Raw genomic sequence first — 23,860 nt, 5'->3', positions numbered from 1 at the left:
AGAAGGAGTATTTGGGCATTCACGCCTGCAGAAAACTCCGGAAAAACTCTGGTCATCTCTCCTGCCAGACCCTTAGTATGTGCAGGATATTCTCTGGAGAATTTACCTCCAGCCAATAGGAGGGGAGTGACGCATACTGTAACTTCTGCACGGTGCACAGACTGTATGCATGCGAACACAACGACTTCTAAAGTGCTGCATTGAATGTTGTTCTCCCACATGTAGCATTCACATAAAGTCAGATTGTCTTGTATCTGCTGACTCTTCGACTGCATCGTCCACTACTTTTTTTTTTTTTTTGGTTGATGCATTTTATTAAAAACAATTAAACGAGTCATACGTTTTGTCAACACTTGCACATTTAAAAACACACATCTGTAACCATCACAAAATAATTTCAAAAGAAGAGTTGGCCCTGAACAGTTTCGTCATTTTTAAATAATAAGTGAAGCGTTTCCTGTAGCAGGAGCTGCAGGGATAGTCTCCCACTGTGAGGAGCATAAAGTGAACAGCCAGGTCAGGAGATGCTCCGGATCAGTCCTCCTGAAATCATCTAGATGTTTTCTTTTCAGGACTGCATACTTCACGTCTTATTACTGAATTAAATCATAAAATCCCTTCTGTGAGCATATCGACTCCAGGGATGAGAGAGGGGAGGGGGGAGAACAAGCTCTGCAATGTTTTGAATTTAAGCTGCAGTACCCATTTTAAACGCTAGGTGCCAGAGTTGCACTAGTTCATCTGTTTATCTGGATCTGGGAACAATGTAAGACAAGTCAAGAAACACAAACGCTGTGCAGGTTTTACAGTTTTATTTGTGTTTCCTTCACCTCTTGAAATGTTTTTTAAACTAAAGTGTTTGTTCTTTTCAGGAAACAGTACCTGAGAGCCGAAACTGGCACATTTGATATTTGTAGGTAGGATCCAAAGTTCTATATAAACACACCAGCATCTATACGAGTGAAAAACGAATCTTATAATCACTTAGTATTGCATCATAAAGGGAGTATTAAACTGTCATCGTGCAGTCTTGAACTTGAAGTCAAGATTGTGACAATCTTCTGCATGTATGTGTAAATAATATGTTTCTAAAGGTATACATGAAAATGCTATATAGACATTCATGAGGTTACATAAACGGGTTCCTCATCAAAGATAGCACATCAGTGACAGTATGCGTTTAGCGCTCTGTCCGTTTTAAGGCACATTTCACTGAAGCACTAAGGTAAGTCCACTTGGCTTCATAAAATGAATAACTTGCATAATGAAATATACATTCAGATATTCAGCTGAGCATGGAATACAGAAATATAAATGCACTTCAAATAACCGTAAAAATATTCAGATTCATATAAATCGATGATTTGGTCCTGCTCTGCTTGCCCTGTTGTATTGCACTTGTTGGTAAAGTCAAACTGGGTTCACTTCGGAGGCATCTCTTTAGCTTTGGAGAGACGTCTGCTGCAGCCCTGGGCTCGTTTCAGGATTGTCCCTTAGCTCTCTCCGTTCGGACTCTCCATGTGCTGTGTCAGCGGACCAGAGCCACACGGGGAAGTCTAGCTGCTCACTGCAAGCTCCCTTTGGAGACATCGCTACGATCCAGGCGAGCTTGCTGCGGATAAACAACAAACACAAAGACAATTTATTATGATCAGGAGGAAAAGTGTGAAGATACTTGGGCAGGAGGAAAAACAGACAGGCAAAAAAACCAGACGTACAGGTCTCCATGTCCTTCTCACAGATGTAGCTTATGAGATCTTCACAGAAGAAATCGTTCCATAACCCCTCATGGATGAGCCCTGCGCAGTCTTCTCCCATTTCATGCCCGTGGCTCCAGTTGTCAGGCTGACCGGGTTTCCACTTTCTGCAGGCAAACGACAGGGGGCGTTCACACATCAGATTTACTTTACTTTTTAGAGCCGGGACAAAAATCCACAGCTGTGAAAACAGAAAAAAACTGCAGCAATTGTATGAATTTCCACATTCATTTCCACAGCAATTGTGCAAACTCAGGGATTAACCAGCGTTTATGAAAGCAATAATTACATCTTATATGTTTATTATTTTTAGCTTTACTATTTTCTTGTGTACTCTTACAAAAAAAAATGGTGAAAGGTGTAATCGGACCTCCAAAAACAAATCAAGGATTGTTGAATGTGACTATTTGTTTTATTAGATTGTGGAGAAGGATCTGGGGAGTGGAGTTTTTAATGCAGGTCAAAGTAAATGAGAAAAGTTGAGATGTTTTCTTCGTCTCTGCGTGATGATTTGGTCTCAATGTCTGTAACTAAAAACCTGAAGGTTGTTATTTTTATTGGAAAGCAGCATCTTGCACGTCTCTGAAGCTAAATATCAATCCTTGAACAGCACTGACATTACGATAGAAGATTTTTCTACTGACGTGAAAGCAGGTTCGGTCCCGTCCAGCCAGCGCCAAACGTTCTCCTCCTCCCTGTCGGTCAAACCCATCCAGAAATAACCTTTTCCAAACGTCTGCTTCTTCAACCATTTCTGAGGTCACACGAGGACAAATCACAGAGCAGTCACAACCTTTCCTTCCACCTCATAGTGGTTTTCATAGATCGCCTTCATGAAGGGCAATGAAGTCATTATTTTCTCGTTACCTGTTCCTCTATATCGTTAATGATCAACAACGACGCAGCCGTTGATTCACAAGTTGCTTTTGCATCGTCAAAACTGTGCAGGTCTTTGGAGAAGAAGTAGCATTTGTCTCTGTAATTTGCCCACTCGGAGGGGCATCCTGTGAAACATGAAGCGAATGAGTTACAAAAAGTAAGTACTTGCTAAGATACAGTCGACATCTATACGAGGACATATGAAGCTAAAGAGCTGATAAGTCAAAGCTAAGGTTAGCGTCAAGACTGGAAACAGGTGAAACACGTTAACCTAGCCGTATGTAAAGGTAGCACAACCCGAGTAACCTTCTCTGCAACCACATCTTGTTGGTTTTAAAATCTGTGTGTTAGCTTAAACTAACAAAACAAAGGCTAACAGTTTCAAAAATTAGCTTTAAAGGTTGTTTTTTGTTAGCGTACAAGTGACAGAGCTAAGCTAGTTGTTGCTCCTGGTTTTCACTCAACATGTTGTCTGTATGTCGGTGCACATCAAACCCTGCAGCTGGTAATAAAAAAAAAGATTCTGTTTCTGATAATGATATATGTATGCTAAGCTAACCAGCTGCTAGCTCTAATTTTATATTCACTCGACTTATTTCAGAGTAATTCTGCCTCTTTTTTATCTAACCCTTTCCAAAAATCACAACAGCATGTTACAGATGTGTTGATGTGGAAGCCTTCCCTCTTTGAGTACCTCAGGATGTTTCATGAAGCGGTAAGATCTGTGACAGACTTCAAAACATAATGACACTAAGACTAAGACTTCCTGAGTTTGGTTGTACCTGGGGCCCAAAGCGTTGGAGCTACCGCCTCGTCCTGCAGAGACACCGGTCCCAAAGGTACTAAAGGAACCCGAATTGGGCTCCCTGGTTGTCCTGGTGGTCCTGCTGGCCCTGGAGGCCCCACTGGTCCTGGCAGTCCCCTTGGCCCCTGCTCCCCGGCTGGTCCCATAGAGCCTCTGATACCTGGTGGGCCCTGTAACCCCTGAGGACCTGATTGTCCGTCTCTTCCAGGCAGACCGGCTGTTCCTGGCTCTCCTTTAGTTCCTGGAGGTCCAGCCCTCCCTCCTGAACCCCGTGAGCCCTTTGAACCAGGGCTGCCAGGTACGCCAGGAAGGCCTTTCAGCCCTGGAAGACCTGGTGGTCCTGGGATACCCTGCTCTCCTCTAGGTCCTCGTATCCCAGGAGAACCCTTTTCTCCCTTTTCTCCTTTTTGACCGGTCTGACCAGTTGACCCCTGAGGTCCTTTGTCCCCTCGTGGCCCTCTGGGTCCAGGGGGACCTGAGAGAAAAAAGATGTGAGCGAGTGAGTGAAGAGGAGATCTAAGACCTGCTGAGGGCTTTATATTGACTTTACCGACATTTGCTTTTTAGATCAAACCTTAATAATTAATAATTTTTTAAGTATTAGAGAGGTTTAGAGAGGTATGTTTCTCTCACCCTGTAAGATGGTGAAGTTGGTGATAAGTTGCGAGTGTTTGTTGTCCACAAGCTTCATCTCCTCCATGACGATAGAGAGGTTGGTGACCTCCTTGTCCACCCGTGCTGCCAGCTCTTCCTGCTGGGTCCTCAGACTGGCTGCGTCTGTCCTGGCGTCTGTCACGCTGTTGTTGAGGTTCAGCAGGATGTCCGAGTGACGGCCCACGGTCTCGGAACAAGTGCGTAGCCCGTTCAGGTTGAGATTGATCGCCCCCAGGAGCTGCGTGGTGAAACTGATGTTGCCAGTCACCCGGTCCATACTCTGCTCCGTCTCATCCAGCCGCACCTCCAGCCGATCAAACTTGGCGGATGTGACGTTCCTGAAGTCCCTCTGTTGGTCTAAAATCTCCCTCAAGGTCTGGTCCTGAGCATCGGTCAGGCTGCTGGTGTTCTGCAGCTGGTTCGCCATAACGGCGAGCTGTGAACCAACGTCATCCAGGCTGTCGTTATTGGCCTTCGCAAGTGCTGAGACATTGCTGGCCATAACCTGCAGGTTTTCCACTTTACTACGCAGCCAGTCAGCATCCGCTCGGGCTTGTCTGGCCGTCTGCTCGATGCTCTGAAAGTCATTGCGCATTTTCTGGATTGCCTGACTGGTGCCGTCCACTGAGCGCTGCAGAACGGCGATGAGGAGCCTCTGGTGGGCCTGCGTGAAGTTTAGACTGCTGATGCTTAGAAGCGTCTGGTCCTGGAGTTTCACCTGCTGCTGGAGTTCTCTTTGCATCCTGGCGGTGTCATCCTGCAGACCCTCGATGATGCTGCCGTAAGACCGCAGGGTACCATTTACAAAGTGCAAGGCGGCCGTGTTGCTTTCCAGCAGTCCCTGGATGGAGCCCTGGCTGTTCTGGATGTCTGAGTCAATGTTCTGCAGCTGACTCAGCTTAACTTGATCGCTGTGGATGCGTTCTTCCACCGCAGACAGCTGCCTCTGGAGACTCCAGATGTTGTTCTTGAAAGCCTGGATCTCAGTTGTGGTATTCTCTGACTTCTCCCCCGCTTGATCATCTGAAAGGGAGAATTTGTTCACTAGATTACAAAGAAGCATTTCAGCCTGTCACTGCAGTTTGTGCTTTAGTTTAAACCCAGAAACTTACCCAGCTTTCTTAAGTCAGTCTCAACAGCATTTATCTTTCCTCCATAGTTCGCAATACCTTCGGACACACTGTCGACTTTTTGTACAACTGAAAAAACAAAACAGAACAGGTAGGACAAAGGTTAACGTCATCGTCTCCTCACTGGATCCTGTCTTTATTACCAGACCAGAATTGCCTGAAAGCACAGACATCATATATAAAAGGGATCAGAGAGGAAACCAATAAAAATTACGGACAGACACTATACGAGATGTGTCTACATATCTCGTAGGCATGTAATAACGCTGGACTCGATTAGTGTAATCTCTCAGGATGGGACAGCATTAGAGTGGGACTGAGATGGAAAGACAGGTGGAGATAATAAACAAAAAAGACATTTGGATTTGGAGTGCAATTTAATTTAGTGGTCAGAGACGGGATTGCGAAAGACGAATTGAGGGGGGAAGAAACTTTGATTCAGCCGGAATGGAGTGGGTGGTCAATGGCACAGTCTGCGGTTGGAGGTGTATGGGGAGACACTGGCGAGGGCCCTAGGGGACAGGAAGTGACCTAGGGGGGTCTTCAGTAAACAGGCGGATCAAAGACAGCCCAGAGGAGACAGACAGTGTGGCAGGGAGGCTCTTCACGCCCCCACAGGCGACACCAGCGTTCATTTCCTCTGGAATGTGTCTGGGATTCCGGGGGAATCAGCCCACTTCCACCACCAGCCTCGCCAGGGGGAAATGTCCTTTAACTGGGAACTCCACGGGCTCCTCTGCTGGGAATCTGCATCCCAGCTGTTTGCTGCAACAGTTAAAACAACAGGTCGATGACCTCCAGAGGTTAAATCACCACAAAGAGGAACTGCTTTAAGTCCATCAATCTGCCCAAACGAGGACACGGCCTTTTGATTTAGCGCCCGATAAAGCACAGACGAAGCCTTTCATTCTGCAGCAATAGCAAGTAGGGTTGCCAAACTCAAAGTTGGAAACTATCCTTGGGAATTAATGGAAATAAAAGGGAATAAATTGACTTGATGAAAACAACCAGATTTCATGGAAATCATTTCATGCAGGGCTGTTGAGGCCACGCCCCCTACCTGCACTGTGCGCTCCTCCGTCACATGCACAGATGATTTCTAGAACCCTGGACCACACTGAGCCCAGAGCACCAGACTCTTGAAGCCCAAGCATTTGTAGCCTGTGGGCTACATAAAGGAAAGTTTGGATGATATTATGGGTTAATGTATTTTAAAAAAGTGATAAAAACAAAATTAAATGTTTATATTTATGCTTGGATATGATACAGCTCAACGAAATGTAGAAATGTCTTGAAAGCTATAGCCACAGTTATATCCCATCTGAAGGCTAAACATTTTTAGCTATATGCTTATTTGTTGTCTTGCAGAACAAAGACAGACACATCACTGCCGTCTGTCCACTGAGTAGGACAACAACACCAGTTACCAGTTCAGACAGCTCAGCACAGGAAGTCTCACACTGTCCAAGTGTTGGATCACTTCAGCCTTTAGCAGTGACCCTTTCCCAAAAGCCACAGTTCACTATGGACTGCAGTAGGGAGTTGAACCATTGAGGTCATTCAGTGGGCATCCTTTGGGTCCATCTCAGTAACTCTAAAGCCGACAAAGACAACTTCCTGGATGACTTCTCTGCTGGGAGGAGCAGAGAGCAGCTTTTTATCGCTATATGCTAGTAAGCTAACTGCTAGTAAGCTAACTGTCCTGTAGCTTTCTACACATCCAACAGATACAACAGAGCAGACTACTCTTCAGAATTGTTTTTTAAAGCCAAGCACATTTACATATACCAGGAATATAACAAGTACTAAAATAAAGTATAAGAGGCAAATGTCAAATAAAAAAGAAGCATAAAAAACTCTTCATGACTCGCTGAAAGAATCCGATTAATCTTTATTTCCTAAAATGACAAACAATTCCTGCAAAGCCAAAAGAAAACGTTTTCTATTGTCTCAACTGCTTATTGAAAAGTTCTGTTGTTGTTACGAAAAGAAGAGAAATGAAATGTCTGGGAAACTTCAATTTAGGAAGAAGATTGTTACATCAATAGTCAAAGCTTTTTTTTTTTACTCTGTTTGACATTCAAGAAACTCAACCCTTAACATAACACATGCTGCTGACTGATATGTCTGATGGAAGTGATAAAGACATTTAAAAACATGTGAAACATGTTCTTCACGGTTGTTGGAGTAAATCCTCCGTTGGACAGGAAGTCGTCAAAATAACCAGGACACTCTGTTAGGCTTCGCTTGTTACTCAGTGCTGCTCCATGTCTGTCCTGCATGTTAGACTTTTTTTTTTCCTTCTTGTCTGGCCTGCAGGGCTTATGTATTTTCACTTTCACTGTCTGCTGTTATTTATAGTTGTAGCTTTTAGCAACGTCAGAGTTTGTTTTGATTTTCCAGGGAGACTTTTGTAAGATCTGGCCTGGGACAACAGATGACAAATAGCCTTTTGGCTAACTCTAGTGTTTTTACAGAAGGGTTTTTATTAATATGCATTGTTCTTGTAAAATAATAAAAATAAAATAAAGCCACAGAACATTTATTTTAACACTGCAGAGCACAACACAGAGTCCAAATCATCTGCACATTGTCTCTGTCACTGACACACACACACTCGCCCTGAAACTCAAACTCACACACTCACACAGACATTTGCACATGCTCGCTCATCGCACCGGCCTCCAGAGAGACTCTTTGCATCACGCCGTGGCAACACGAACCGCGAAACATGCAGGCCTGCTGAGGAAAGCGTCGCTTTGGCAGAGACCTTCTAGGTTTCCAAATGTTGTGAGCTATTTCATACCCGAGTTTGAACTCTTTCCAGCTCTTGTGGGTGGTTTCTTGAAATTTCCAGAGTTGTCTTGTAAAAGTCTAACTTCCCATTCATATAAAGTCAGAAATAGTAGAATTGTTAGAAAAGTGTAAAAACCCCTGAGCTATGATAAACGTTAAATGTTTAAAGGAAAACCTATAAATACAGAAAATCATATTTTTTTGCAAGAACATCTTTTTGATTAAGCTGCTTTTTGTGTTAAAATAAAAATCCTGCAGCTCAGTATCGGATCACGCGTGTGTGTGTATGTGTGTGTGTGTGTGTGTGAGCTTGTGCATTAGTATATAGTCACACATTATACAGTGAATCTAAAGCTCTTTGTCTGATGTCTCCGTTGTCATATCTTTCATTTTCATTGAAGTTGATGCTGCCTAGAAAAAAAAGAGATATTGACCAAAGTTATCTATTTGAGCATGTAGCTTAACATAGTAGCAGTAACATTAGTAACGCTAAGCTAGTGACCAGAGTGAGTCCCTGTGTGTATAAAAGCTGCACAAGACCACACGAGTGTTTCACTGTTATTTGAATCAAGCTGATCTCCTTGATTTATCTGAAATGTTTCCGCTGCTTCACTTCTTCAACCACTTTTTCCACAATAATAAAAATAAATTCATAAAGGGCGTGAGGGGGAAAAAAACCCATCAGTCATATCCTTTTCCATTTGCTTTTCTTTACTGTCTTTGAGGAAAATGAATGAGATTTAAATCCTGGAGGGAGAGAGAGAGAGAGAGAGAGAGAGAGAGAGAGAGAGTGACCTCACAATGCTTCAGGTCGTTCAGATCGAGTCAGCCGGCTGCAGGAGAGAAGACAGGAGGTCTGCTCAAACTGCATCAAAACAAAGGAGCAGCATAAAGAGTGTTTCTGCAGGTCAGAGAGAAGCACACATGTTAAGTGCATCGAGCACTCTGGGTCTCACTACAGAACCATCTGCAGCTGGGAGTGTGTTTAGGCTGAGCTGCGGTTCCCCTGACAGAGAAGTTCTCCAGTGCCAGTAAAAACCCATTTTCGGAGGGTTCTGTTGAAGTTGTGCCGAGTTCACTCGCTGCTCATCTGGCATCAATTAGGCCTGCATGAAAACATGAAGCAGAGGGGCCGACGGAGCGCAGAGCGAGGGGACATCTTTGTTCACGTATGCTCGAGACACTCAGATAACCTCCGAGCGACTCGAAACAACTACAAAACAAGAGGGGGGACGTCAAGGTCGCATGCTGGAGTGTTTAGCTCAATCATCTCAGGAACATTCAGAGTTCAGTTCTGCCAAAGACGTCGAGCCCGTTTCCTGACCTGGAAAATTTTTTGAAAAAAAAAAAAAAAAAAAAAAGCAAACCAGGAAGTTCAGCTTCACAAAACCTGAGGACCCTCGTGGGGGTGTGAGCACTTTAGGAGTATTGGTAAAATAAACTGAGAGAAGGTTGTTGGGCGGAGGGACGATGGTGAAACTTAAAAAAAGAAAAGAAAAGAAAAATAATACGCCTTCATTTGCATGAAATGTTTACAGAAGAAATACCTCTCTGAAGTTATTGCTCCCTGCAAATCCAAAGTTTGAATCCACTCGCCGGTTGCTGAACTTGCACACCTCCACACCGCTTGTTTACACTCGCTTTAAAGCCGCTCATCCTGGGAAACAGCGAGCACGGACGAGCCACAAGCTGTGCTTTTACTGGGCTTCTTTATCAGCCTTTGTCTTGGTAGTAACTTCTTGTTTTTTTTCCATGAGGTTGTCGGGAAATCAGTGGAAATAAAAGGAAATAAGACGCGCGTTAATTAGTGAGCTTTAGAGGTGAGATCCCTCCTGTTTCTGGACTTTGCATCAAGCTCGACTTTAGCGATGAATCTCTAAAATGAAACTCTCTAAACGGAGCGTTTATCTGCATGGAGGAGTTTGTTTTAGGGTACGTGAGGGGATCTGCCACATGTGAAGCCTGGTCCCCGTGTCTCTCTAACACACAGACTCAGATTTTATTTCCAGACAAACTAAATGATTTGTTTTGACTCCAACTCTCTCAAATTAGTTTTGAGCGTTTGTACACCAAAAAAAAAATCCAAAATGTGTGATTGAAGTCCCGTTTAGAAAAGTGTGCCCCTAAAGACGGCTACCCATTCTGCAACAGAGACAGAAAGAGGCGTGCTGTAAATACCTTTATATCCCAGCACGGCGACAGCGATGGTGAGGAGAGTGCACAGCACGTACAGCAGAGCGATGGACGTCTTCAGCGCCCATTCGTTCTTACACTTGGTGCACTGGGTGGCCTCCTGGATTCCTGTGTGATAAAAGAATACAACACCAGTCAGAACATCTCGCTGCATTTCTCTTCAGCTGGAAGGTCTTTAAAAGGACATGTGGGTAGAGTTTGGTGTTATCTAGGGACTCTGCATGTCAAGGAGACCCACATCTGGACAAACAGGCCTGGAGTCAACATTAAAGAGTGGTGCAGCTCCCTCAGGGCCCGGGTAGCGAAGGGGCAGGGGACACAAAAACAATCCCCCCCACAGACTTGTTTACACTCAGTGACATGCTTATTTTCCTGAACTCAGCTTTCACTCAGCAAACTTCCTCCTCCTCCGTCCGTGCCTCGCTCACGTGCAGATTCCCGGTAAAACAAAAAACACGAGAATCCCTAAAAGTCAACGCTAATACTTTAAATACTTCAGTGCAATAAATTCAGGCAGACTCTTTTTAAATCTGCACAGTTTGAGTTCTTCTCTCTCCGTGTCAGTCGAACTCAAAGGACTTGTGGAATATGCTTTTTTCCGAGGATATCTTCCATGACAGATGAGTGGCGAGATCCTCAGCGCTGACGGGAACACAGCTGCGTTTCATTTTCAATTCAGGAAGTGTGTGTGTGTGTGTGTGTGTGTGTGTGTGTGTGTGTGTGGAACGGTTGGATTGGGGGGGTCTGGTTTTTTATACACCTGGAACGAGGCTCACTTCATATTCACTATATGGAGAAACAACTCTTATTCAACGGGGCGGCACAAAGAGTGCAACGCACGACGATCACAATCAGAAAGCCGGTAAATCACATGACTGTCATTCATCAACCCGTGAAGAGTTTGAACCACTCAGTGCCAAAGACTTGACCACACATCCAGCGTGGAGCGGATTTTAAACGATGAGGTAATACTTTGGTAAATTAGAAAGGCAGCACCGACGAGGTCTCAGCGGGAGATCTGATGCCAAAGTTAACAAACGAGCGGTTCTTATTGGTGTGAAGGGATCGTTAATGACCGCTGACTGTTAGAGCGCCGTTAAACACCACGTCCAGTTTGACTGGAGGGAAAGATGGATTTACCATGAGAGCAAAGGCAAGTGCTGCAAAGAAGAAGAAAAAAATTAATGAAACACTTAAATGGTTTTAATTCTTTCCCAACGTGGACACCGACTCCCAACAAAAAAGGACCAATCAGCCGTGACTATTAACGGCTTGTTGTGTTTGTCTGGATGAAGATGAACAGCTGCAAATATGAACTCATGACGGATCAGTTGGTTTATCTGTTTGAAGTGGAAGTATATAACACAAGTGTAGTGATTGGTGCACGCACGGAGCACCACAGAGGTCACGGTCCTCCATGCAACGTTGTGTATTAACAAATCCATCCAATATGGCCGACCGGTCTTCGCTCCCGTTTTTGGTCTCAACCGAGTCCGGAGGGAAACATGTGGCTCTAAGCTCTTAAACCTCCCTCCTCTTCTTCACCAGCTGGTTGCTAACTTTCTCCACCTGCTGTCTGGTGCTGAACACGTCATGTTCACAGGGATTTAAGGGCTTTTTTTTTCTTCTTCTTCTTTTTTTACTGAAGAGGTGAATTTTGAGGAAAAAAAGGATGTGATGTAATGCTTTAACTAAAAGCATAATCCTCCATTTCTCAGGCCAAACAAACTGTCCAATACTTAACTTTCAGACCTACAAAAAAAAAAAAAAAAAAAAGGAAATTCATGTGTTGAACATGTGTTTCTGGGTGACATATTTTTATAAACATAATAAAATATCAGTGATTTTTGGCGAATTCCTGCCAACATCTTTATAGCTGCAAAGGAAGCAGAGATGGAATAAAAAAGTCCAAAATGAGGACCAAAAAAAACTCTGGGATCAGAAGAAGAGTATCTGTATGGATTGATGCACAGCTGAAAATGACCTCAGCTTCAAGAACTGGAGATGGTTATCCTCAAGTCCAGATCCTGCAAAGAGCCTCACTGGGCTCCTTCACGCACACGTCTGAGCAGCCGCAGCGAAGCGAGCAGACAGGTGCATTCTGGGAGTACAGCCACAATAACTGATCATTCAGCGTGCTTCCACAATAAAGCAAACATCTCAGCTCATCAGCTCAGAATAATCAAAGCAGACTGGCTGATGCAACCCAAACACGCCGACAGTGTTTACAAATGTGCCGCGCTGCAGTTACACCAAAACACTGTGCGAGACAGGAAACATGACGCAGACCGAAGGCTTCTACATCACCGCGCACGCTCCACTGATGAGCTTCAGATGCACCGTGAGGAAAGTGGAGGATTTGTTCGTGCTGGCTGTCAAACATGGAGGACACCTGGCATAACACGAAACACATGGCGGAGCGCCGGACAACAAAGAGAGAGAGAGTCCAGTTTCACAGCTCCTCTCCGAGCGCGCGGCGAGAACAGACGAGAGCTGGAACAGCTGTGATCTCTTCAGCAGGCCGAGTGTCGACACACCACCGGGCCGCCATCAGGGGTCACGACCTGCTTGCTGTTCAAATCCCAGTGGGTCACTTCCTGGATGAAGAAACTGATGCTGAGCAAGACTTGAAGATGTTATTGTTTGTTTTTTCTCCATATTATGAAAAATGATAAAGGCTGATTTTTTCTTTTTTAAAATTAGCTTTGAAGCTACCGAGCGACTCACAGGTCAAATATTGTTCCATCGTGTGACGGCTTTGAGAGAGTCCAAACGCTGAATGGTGAAATCCTGTTCCTGTCTCTTTAACACGATCCTTTTAGACTAAACATATCGCTGCATCATCAGGGTATAGTGGTGATAACGGAGCTGAACTTTCCTAAAAGTGAGCAACCATCTAGACTTCAGGCTAAACCTGGTTCACAAGGAGGGTTAGTCAGCATTTCAATGACTACAATTAGATGTGGAGCAGGTCCTTATTATGCACTGAGAGGTAAACACTGAAATGACGTTAACAGCATGGTTGATTCATGCCAGTTCCTGCAATTATTTTTTTTGGGGGGGTTGGGAGTTAAAAAACAAAAAAAACCAGGAACTTCTTTTTGTGGTTTTGGATTTTTAAAAGGACGTTTTCTTCTCAGCAGGAAATAGACTGAGTCACTTCAAACTGAAAATGAATAATGGTTAATATAGAAGAGAATCAAAAATGATTGAAGACGATTATAAAAACCAAACATCCTCTTTAAGGATCACAGAACCTTCTGGACAAAAAACGATTTCTTCAGTGACATCGATTCAATAAATAGTCAAAGAGGATGAATCAGAGAACTGGACGCAGGCTGTGGAAACACTGACCTGCTTGTTCACAGTTTGAACATCAGAGAGTCGGTTTGCTTTAGTTTGGCTGCAGCAGACACTGATTCGTCATCTTTCCATGTCGCCTGCACAGTCAGACCAAGTCGAGTCCAATCAGCCGCAACCGCAAGAACGACCTTCGGACCACAACACTTTTACATCTCGGCAAAACAAAAGGGATGCTCTGAAGACAACGAGCCCGGAGGAAAATCAACACAGCAGGGTTTTTTTTTTGTTTTAATGTGAATGGGTTCCTTTGTCATGGTGTGTTTGGACAGGATAAAGTTACTCATTGTTCCTGCTAAAACGTCTCTGATGAAAACACATCCGGACAGTGTCCACCTTCATGAGATGTGTCTCCAAGCCCGTGTCTCTCACCAGCCTCGTCTCCTCGAACAAAGAACTACACCAACATTGTTTTTTTTTTTTTCCAATCTCACCACAGACATTCATCCTCCCCTGACATGCCAGAACTCTCCACAGTATTGCACATCGACACACGCGCCCAGCTCATTAAAAAACAGTGTTTATTTACAGTAAATAGCAGAGGGGACGCTATAGTAACGGATGAGAACACAAAGCTGTGAGCTGAGGTCACACAAACTGTGATCTGGATCCCTGCCCTGCCTCACACTCACTCACACCCCCCTTTTCCAGGAAGCCGAGAGCCGAGTCCTCCAAGAGGACAATCAGGGGGAGAAGCATGCTGGGCACAAGAGGAGAGAGAGAGAGAGAGAGAGAGAGAGAGAGAGAGAGAGAGAGAGAGAGAGCAATCAGAAGTCAACGACGCTATGAAACAAACAGAGCTTCAAAGAAAGAAAGAAAGAAAGAAAGGCGAGGACACGTGTCAGGTCTGGTGAAAGATCTGGATCTCTGGTGATCAGGTACATGTGCATGGAAGGGTGCACGCTACACGCTCCCTTCGTCAACAAGGAACTGATCCGCCCCCCGAGCGGCTCGTGAAGACAGCCGGGGCTGTAATGATCGTAGATACTGAACATGTTCAAGATTTTCTCTGCACTTCCTGTCAGCACACCTGCGTCCAATCAGACTGCTCGTTTTGCACTTCCTGACGTCGTCTGCTCCCCTCTAGATCCTCGACTGTGTCCTTCGAGCATGTGAGACTGTACCTGCACAGGAAGCCGGTCACATGCTATCTGTGAAAGGAGTTACCAAAATAAAAGCATACGACGTAGAGCGAGAGAGAGAGAGACAGACAGAGACATCACTGACTCTATTCTTCACTTGGATATCATTACATGACATCAGCTACATAAAGCAGGTAGTTCATATCCTTCACTTAACTCGTTGTGTCTAAAGCAGATGGAATGGGAACATTTCACATAATGAACCTTGTTTGACGTGCGAGTCCCCCGAGCTCTTTAATGATCTGCTTTGTCATGTAACTGTGGAGGATTTGTTCCAGCAAAGGGAACAACAAGGTCACATACGCTGCTAATCCAGGAAATATGAGGAGCTTTTCAGGAGATTTCTGCAGGTGTGAATGTCCTGATAGAGAGCTCAGATTCAGCCTGTTCAAACCTGGAACAGTGTGTTTAAAAGGGAGAACACGCTGCGCTCGGAGCCGTGGAGGTCCTGGCTGCGTTCATCGCTACTCCACCTAATAACAGCTCGGAGAATTGACTCCGTCTTGCTCTCACTTGCAGGCTTTACCTGCCAATGACGCAAGCAGAGGAAGTGCAGAAGAAGGGCCAAGAGGTTCTGAGTTCATGTGGGGGGGGGGGGCTGCTGGAAACCGACACCACCTCGACTCCGTGTGTGGCCTTATTTAGGCCCCGTCTTTTTTTATTACATGTGATTGAAACCATACGCCTCGATCACATGACACGGGCGGGCGCGGCGCGGCTCGTGGTTACAAGTGAATGAAGGAGGTGTGAGAGGAGGAGTGAAGACAGCCGGGACAGGCGCCCATGCTCAGTCGCAACGAGGATGAATGTAGCGGAAAGAAATGAAAGGTGAGAGCGGGAAAGAGGAACGATATAAAGCTCTGAGAGGTGGAGCCGGAGCGGTGAGGGATGAGCTCTGAGCGCCAGGTCACATCGGACACGGACAGAGCCAGGAACCTCCGAGGGTCCGAAAAACGGGAATGAAAGCAGAAAGTGGGGGCCGTTTTTTTGACAGAGCTAAAAGGCATCGTCGAATTATGAGGGAACCGGCGTCCAGCCGCCGTCGCAGGCTCCGACCGTCTGCCACCTCGCCGGGGGGGGAGGGGGGGGGCAGGTTATAGAGAAAACAACACTTTGTGTATGCGTTAGCTGTGTTCAGGCGCACTCGCTTTTATCAGCCAATTTCTACGTAATGCCTTTTTTTTTTTGGCCTTCCTGTAGGAAAACAGGAAGAAGATGGGGTCACCTGTGGCCTAGTGGTTAGTGCGTGCATCCCATGTACAGAGGCTATAGTCCTGCAGGTGGACGGCTTCTTTCATGCACGTCTTCCCCCCTCTCTCTCATCCTGTCTCTAACACACCCAGAAATAAAAACCTAGCATGAACGTTAGCATGCACGAGCAGGCACCCGGCACTATTAGAAGTAGCTGGCTCTTTTAATAAACAACGCTTGTGTACAGACGGTGTATGTCTGTAGATTTACTGGCAAAATCTGCCGACTGTTCCTGGAAATAATTCCCCCGAGACCGGAGCTGCTCGCCAGGACCAAAACACAAAAGCTGAAAGACGCTAGAAGTCCACGCGGAGCTAAAAGACCTCCGTGCACACGAGCTGCCCACTCCTCCTCGTCTCGCCAACTGATATTAAAGGTGAACAAACAAACAGTTCAAAATGGTTTTCAGATGAGCTGTGGTAGGACAACCCCCCCCCCCCTCGACATGCAGCCCCCCCCCCCCCCCAATCATCTCAGAGGCCCCGCTTGACTCTGCAAAGGCTCAGGGCTCGCTGTAGTTACACAAACAGGTCGTCTTTCCAGAAAACTACATCAACAATGGAGTGGGGAGCGGGGATGGACTTACTCAGCGGAGGGATTTGGGGCCCACGGAGCGACTTGGGTTTTAGTTACGAAGCAAAACATTGGAGCTTAAGCACCCCAAAAAGTGTAGCGCTATAGGTTTGTGTGTGTGTGTGTGTGTGTGGGCCACTGGTTAATGACCATCACATTAGCATCCTGAATATGATAGCCTGCCTACGCTCAGGTTTGAAGGAAACACAAACCCCTCAGCGAGAGAGAAAGAGTGAGTTCAAAGTGAGAAGACAAGAAAAACACAAACTGTATCCTTTAAAAACAGGTTCAGCGTGTTCCTGTTGAGGCGGTTTGTCTGCTGTCAGCTACGGGAAACGCTCAGACAGACGGTGCTGCACTTCATGATGAACCGACAAAAGTTGCATTTAATCGTATTCCTTCAAAGTGAACATGAAAAAGAAGAAGCGCGGGAAAAATCCCCCAAACTCTCCCGTTTCCTTTCCAGAGTTTCCCCACAGTTTTGGTTCTTGGCTCCTCTGTCTTCGAAACCTCGTCTTGACGTCAACACTCCCGGGTCAGGTCTCCCACAATGACGGTTTCAGATGCCACTCAAAATGTGGACGCCACTACAAAGGTCCCGCAGAGCTGGAAGAGGACGTCGAAGGAAACCAAAGAGATAAAACAAACTTCATGTTGACTCTGACAGGATTGCACAGCTGAAGAGAGACAGGAAGTGTTGTGAGGCGAGTCCACGGTGACCAAGACTTAGACATACTCGAGACCAGAGTGCACGGAGACCGAGTCAAGACCAAGACCAAGACCAAGACCAAGACCAAGACCAAGGCAGGGCGAAACAAGAGCATCAATATTTAAAAAAATCTTGCGTGTCCCTCATTTAGACCATCACAGCGGAACGGTTCAGCCGGAGGGGAAAAATGAATCTGTGCGTTTTCAGTAAAGACGTTGAATATTAACACATCATGGAGGTCTTGATTTAAAATCTGTTTACATGAGGCATGCAACAAAACCCAACAGGCCGTCCAGCGCCCCCCGCTATCGTGGCATTTTTAGTTCTAGATTGTATTAGAAGTCCACGCTGCCGTTAAAGTTCATGTGTCTGAAATGTTCTGCACTTCCTGCTCGGCGGAGTCGGTGCAGGATAAAAGCAGCTGTGCAGATTTCTTCCACGCTTTAAAGAAAAAGCGTGTTTGGGAAGTTCTCAGCAGGACCGCTCCGACATCCAGCCAAACTCGTCAATACGTCAGGCCACATCCGACGCTGAGCCCGCCGTGTGGACAGACCTACACAGAAGATCCAGGATCTGTGGTCACGTGGGGGGAACGGCGGTATACCATTATGGTCAGTGTGGAAAAAGAGGCACGCTGTGATTGAAGGGTTACTTGCAATAAGAAGCTTTGAGAGAACATGTGGAGCTGTAAGACGTGAAAACCACCGTGGTCTGATCGCTTTCAGGTTCGTCGAAGGACCTGGATTTATTCCAGCTGCACGCGTGGGGAAGATTTCTGCATTTCAGACACATGTAGAAGATCAAATTCAAATGTTTTATGTGTAATGTCGTCGAGATCGAAGCACGTAGTGCTGAGGAAGTCGGTTCCTGCGAATGGAAATCTGAGGTGGGTGGCTATTCTTCTGCAGCATCACGGGTAGTCGACTTGCTTCTGGGTGGCCCGCCACGGCTGCGGTCAGGTGTGGAGGTGTGGTCTGTCAGTTTGAATGATAACAAGCGTCTTCCTTTCACTGCTGGTCAGGAAGAAGAAGGAGGAGAAGGAGGAGAAGGAGAAGTAGTCTGCTCCCACAGACTCTCTCCAGACGCCGGTGAAAACGCTCGTCTGTCCGTCACAGCAGCCAAGCTGAAGCATCAACAGGCAGGAGGAGCTGTCTGACATCTGCTTGGAGATTTAAATAGAGGCGATCCCGCTCACTGAAGGGAGTAATCAACACCAGATAATTGCAATAAACGACTTCACTGTTTGTGTTGGCTTATTCAGACTGAGACTCAGGAGAGGCTGAATCCGTGCAGAAGCTGCATCATCAGGGACCGGAGGGATCAAACTGAAAAATCTGATGACGTAGAAAAGTTCTAATTGTTCATGCTGTATCGAAGCATGATGGGAAAATGTCTTCTACCTTCTACCACACCGAAACTCTTCCACCATACATGACACTCTGCAGGTTCTGAGACGTTTACACTCACAGGGATCCAATCAGGCGTTTGATCCATGCAGGAACAACGTAAATACTCTGCAGCTTATTCACTCAGCAATGTGTTAATGAAACAATATGCATGCATGAAAAGTGTTAAGCGAAGCTGGGAAAGGTGCCACAGAATGAATCCTGAGCCTCACGTGGAAAATGTGATAGTCATTATGACTCTGACAGAGTCTTGGAGCTGAACTCTGTTTCTACGCTTCAACTCCCTTCTGCAAACCAGGAAGCAGTAGGTTGATCTTGGCAACCGTCACTCTGATTTTTTCCCTCTTTCATTAGCATGTTGGACTGTAAAAATAAAAGAGAGAGAGAGAGAGAGAGAGAGGTTTTATGACTTACTCCAAAAGAGGAAAAGTTAGAATTCCCAAATTCATTGTTAAAGCGTTCCTGTGTGTTCTGCTGCCGGAGGTGTTGGAAAGCTTTCAGTGACTTACAAACATAAAGGTCTTCAGTTTACTGAAGTGTGATGTTGTGTGTTATTGTATGACACACACACACACACACACACACACACACACACACACACACACACACACACACACACACACGGGAGGGAATATAAATGTAAAAGTTAATGTTGACGCATGCTCCCTGCAGAACAACAGAGCTGCAGCGTGCCAAATGTAACACAGCTTTTCAAAATGAACACAGGTGGATGTGAGCACCTTCTCCCCCGCTCTGCTTTTCTTTCATTTCATTTACAATTGATGACTCAGACCCCCCCCCCCTGCTCAAACAACCCCTTCAAGGAGCTTCCAATGGGGCCACACACTGAACTCCAGGAAGGCTCCCCTGACGTCTGCATGTGGGTCACATCAAGGACACCACCACTGTTACGGTGTGTGAGAGCTGCGATGGGCTTTGCTGCTTTCCGTCACTCTTTCAGGAAAGTCACTGACACTTGGATGATCACAAGCCAGATTGAAAATAGCAGCTAACTACCAGCACATGTGTTTCTCTGGCAAGAGCATCGCCAACACACGCCTGCTCTTTGCATCTACTGCCCGGAGTCGTGTTACTTCTGTTTTATTCGGCCTAATGAAGACGTAAGAGCGAGAGAGAGAGAGAGAGAGAGAGAGAGAGAGAGAGAGAGAGAGAGAGAGAGAGAGGAAGGTGGGAGTGGAAAAACGTGGACAAAAGTTTACAGGATCTCTCCAACAGTCGAGTTAAAACCAAAGAAAACAGAGTTTTCTCTACGTTTGTTTCAATCATCTACATAAGTGGGAAATTCACTTATTTTACATGTCTCAGTTGCTGTTGTTTTTTTCAACTTTGGTAAAATTAGGAAGACATGCAAAACCTGTTTGATTCGTAGTTTTGGGAAATTGAACCATGCTCCCAACTTACATTTAAACGTGCACGTTCTGCAGAGCTCATGCACCGAGGATGAGTACTAAGTGAGTCAAATATGTAAAAATATATACGTGAAGAATTTACATTATTGGCTTTTCCCTAAAATCTAAAATCCTGTATATTTTTGGCCCCTATGTGCTTCTAAAAAATACAACAGAGGAGGTTTGTGATCCTGTACAAACCGGCTCTCTCAGAACGCTCCGTCTAGGTGTGTGTGTCTCTTTAAATGTGATAAGCCCCGCCCCCTGAGTTGTCCCGTGACATCGCTCCTTCACAAGCGGGAAAAAAAGAAGTGCTCAGAAGTTTTGCTCTATGCTGGGAGTGGAGTCCAGGGGAGGGGAGGAGAATCCCACTGTGACATCACAAGGGGAGCACATTTGAAACTGAGCATTTTTCTCCGTGTTTTCAGACTTCTGCAGACCACAAACAAAAGACTGGATGTGTTTATTTCACATTTTGTTATGACTCAACATTTACTGATAAAACATTGATCATTGAATCATAAAACCAAAATCTCTCTGTTTACAGACCTGGCCTGTAACAGTGTAATACTGTAAAGTTAAAGGTGTAAAGTGGAAACAACATTTCTGGGTTAGATTTATCCTCAAGTATCAGAAGCTTGAACTTACATGAAGCAAGCGTGTGTGATAATGCCCTTTGCGTCTTTCCATTACTCCATCCTTCTTTCAAGATAAGATGAAATGCAAAGAAAAATAATGGGTTCATAAAATTCCTGTGTGATCTGCTGCCATTTCTCCGTTTGGCTGCTTTTCCTCACTCTCAACACGTCTCTGGGGGATTCCCCGCTGACAGGACTGAATTATAGCGGAGATAAGAGTCTGTCTAAATATCTGAGAGTCTGAAACACTCAAACGGATCATTTTAAACTAAACGTGTGAGTGTACACATGTCGGGAAAAGGTGTGTAGCTTGTGGTTCAGTTGAACAGTTCCAGCTGGATCTTATCATGGAAGCTCCTTTTTCTTCATCCACCACCATCAAACACATGTCCTCACAAAGAGCTCCTCTCATGCGCCGACATAGCGATCCATACACGTCCTGTTCGTCTCCCGACAACCGGCTGCGTCTCCTCCACCTTCTCCCACTTCCTTTTCACTCCCTTCCCCGTCTCCTGGGATGAAATACCCTCCTGCCCAGCACCCCCTGCTCTTTAAGCTAATCCTGCATATTCCTGTTATCTCCTCCTCTGTGTCTGGGAGTTTGAGGTTCTCCTCGAACCAGATACGAGGAAATCCCTCATCCCTGGTCTGTACATCATCTGTGTGTTTACACCGTGGAAGGCTTTGGTTTTTACAGCCCGCTCGGAGATATTTACGTGAACTTTCCTCTCCCTGTACAGAGATAACAAGACATGAGACTGACATGAGAAACTGAGACGTAGAGCTGCTTTTCTGTGAGCCACTGAATGTCTAAATGTTGAACCACATTAGAACTGCACACGAGTCCCAAAGACATGAAGCTTCGAGAGCATCTAAGTCCCATGTTGTTATGTACTTCCATCTGAGACGAGACAGAAAGCGCATCGCATGTCACAAACTGATGGCAGAGGCTGCTGTGTGAAGAGACCATCAGAAGCTAACTCATCCCATTCATACACATTCACACGAAGCAGAGGGAGCAACTTGAGGTTTAGGTGTGTTTCCCAAAGACACGATGGGTCATGTGACCTTCCAGTTCAGAGATAACTGACGCTACCAGACTTTGGGATGGATTTCATTGGATCGTTAGCTTTGATAGAAAAGGTTAAAAAAAATTGGTAAAAGCCAAAGAGTGTAAGATGAGTCATCAGACAGTTTGAGGTTCTTTTTGTGTGATTTTCTAAAAAATAATTAAATAAACATTAAACACAGGAACGCTGGATAAAAAACGGGAAAGTGATTTTTTCACGACATGGGGACTTTAAGTTTCCTCTTCAGGAGTTTCAGAGTAGAAAATAAAGTTGAGTTAGCTTTACTTAAACGTCTTGGAATTTAATGTTAATACACCAAAGCTTTAGAAGTCAATGATTTCCCCAGAGATGATGAATAAATCACAACAGTGATCCAGAACCTTTACATCTTTACGTCAAAGACAAAGCTGTGTTTTATCGCAGCTCTGCTCCCTTTCAGCCGGCGACTTCAGTAAGTGTTTTAACATGTCTGTGTGCTGTAAAGAACAGGTGTTTCACCTGCTGGGTCTGTCTGTTTCTACTGAAGCTCATTTTAACAGAGGTCACTTAACTCGACCCGACTGGAGCTGTACTTGAAGTCCTTGAGAGCAGCCGAATCAAGCTGGGCCTTTTAAAGGAGCAGTCTGCAGAGCTGGCTAAACACTGAAGCTTCACTGTTTTTCTGGAGGCTCGACGAGCTGAGAGGTGCAAAAAAAAGCTCCATTAAACTTGTATATAAACAGTTTGGCACTCAATTGACACCCTATTTAATCATTGTTCCTTGTATTAGAGTATCGGTTTGTTATTACAGGAGGCAGTTTGATTAGATGGAAATAAGATTTATGATCTCTGAGAACGACATTAGAGAGAAAGAGAGAAGGAAAGTCAAAACAGAGGAGAAAAATATCTCCCAAGCAGAAGAAGTTTCTCCATGAATGATCCATTCTGGCTGTGAAGTCTCAAGGCTAAAGGAAATCTTTTGACAGCGGTTTCTGCAAGGCGGAGAAGAATCCTTTCTCCACTCTGCGAAAGGATTAAGTGATCAAAACCTCCAGAGCAATTGTAGGAAAGAACTTTGAGGCAATATTTGAGAAACCACAACACAAAAACTGCAGAAAAAGGCCGAGAGCCCAGAGCAGAGTGCAAAACAGACATCCCATCAGACGGTCGGAAAAACACGGCGTAAAGTATTACATGACAGCATGTTAAATGTGTCAGGCTCTCGACATGTTTGAGTCCATGTTCATCAGGATGGACGAGGTGGTGGTTGAGGTGTCATTACGTCCACAGCTGAAGGCGGAGGTGAAAACGCTCTTTGACCAGAGAAACCCAACCGAGCGAACCGAGGCCCGTCTGTGCTGACACAGCTGGTCCGAGGCGCAGACAGCCCGACACCACGCTCGGCTCCAGGAATGTTCTGGGGCTCGTTGGAGAAACCATAACAAGTGCAGGAAGTAGATTAGTGCTCTCTGGGTTCCACGCCCGCCGCAAAGCTCCCGAGTCCTGCCACGCTGAACCCACATGTGTGGGAACAGAAGAGTCAGCAGCAGAGGGAGTACGACCCCGATGGTGTAGATCCCAAGAGGGGAAATCAAGGCTGGGTTCTTTCATGGACTGGACCTGAACATGCAAATCCAGTAAAAAACAAAAAACACATACAAAGCCTTGAAAACGACAGCGGCGTTGTCAGGCCTCGGTGTTGTAGGAGGAGGAGTCGTAGTCGTTCGTTTATCTTCTCAGGCGCTGATTCGCTTAGCTAAACAGCCAATCAGAGAGCTTCCTCTCAGGAACCGTGCAGGCGGTAGCTGACACAGATCCAACAAGTCCAACAGGCTGAGAAAAGGCAGACGAGGGCGAACTGGTAGGTTCAAGACAGGAAGTGGGCATAAACAGGAAGTGGCATCTACAACAAGCGTGGCCTCCTGAGACGCAGGTCATCGGTCAAAGTGGAAGATCTTGTTGAAGTCCAACGCTGCACCTGATTGGACCACCTCGTCTTCTTCTTCTTTCTTGTCAGCACTTTTCTAACTGAGGTGCAGGACTTCTTCTCCACCTGTATTTCTCTTCTTTAATAATAAAGATGTGGAACAAGGTCTGCAGTAACAACGA

At 45.5% G+C, this 23,860-nt stretch overlaps 1 protein-coding gene across 1 annotated transcript in view; it reads right to left on the bottom strand.

The window, feature by feature from the left end:
* Positions 1-797: 797 nt before the first annotated feature.
* Positions 798-23,860, bottom strand: part of LOC306834720 (collectin-12-like) — a 28,056-nt gene continuing 4,993 nt past the window's right edge. The window contains exons 4-11 of the mRNA XM_079360822.1: positions 10,200-10,322; positions 5,208-5,294; positions 4,075-5,118; positions 3,419-3,916; positions 2,625-2,761; positions 2,402-2,511; positions 1,719-1,864; positions 798-1,612 (exon numbers count right to left, since the gene is read on the bottom strand). Coding sequence (XP_079216948.1) covers positions 1,593-1,612; positions 1,719-1,864; positions 2,402-2,511; positions 2,625-2,761; positions 3,419-3,916; positions 4,075-5,118; positions 5,208-5,294; positions 10,200-10,322 — 2,165 coding nt within the window. The 3' untranslated portion in view covers positions 798-1,592. The remainder of the gene's footprint in view (positions 1,613-1,718; positions 1,865-2,401; positions 2,512-2,624; positions 2,762-3,418; positions 3,917-4,074; positions 5,119-5,207; positions 5,295-10,199; positions 10,323-23,860) is intronic.

The sequence above is a fragment of the Symphodus melops genome (genome assembly GCF_947650265.1).
Source record: "Symphodus melops genome assembly, chromosome: 14".
Lineage (NCBI taxonomy): Eukaryota > Metazoa > Chordata > Actinopteri > Labriformes > Labridae > Symphodus > Symphodus melops.
This window is presented reverse-complemented; position numbering and strand designations above follow the sequence as displayed.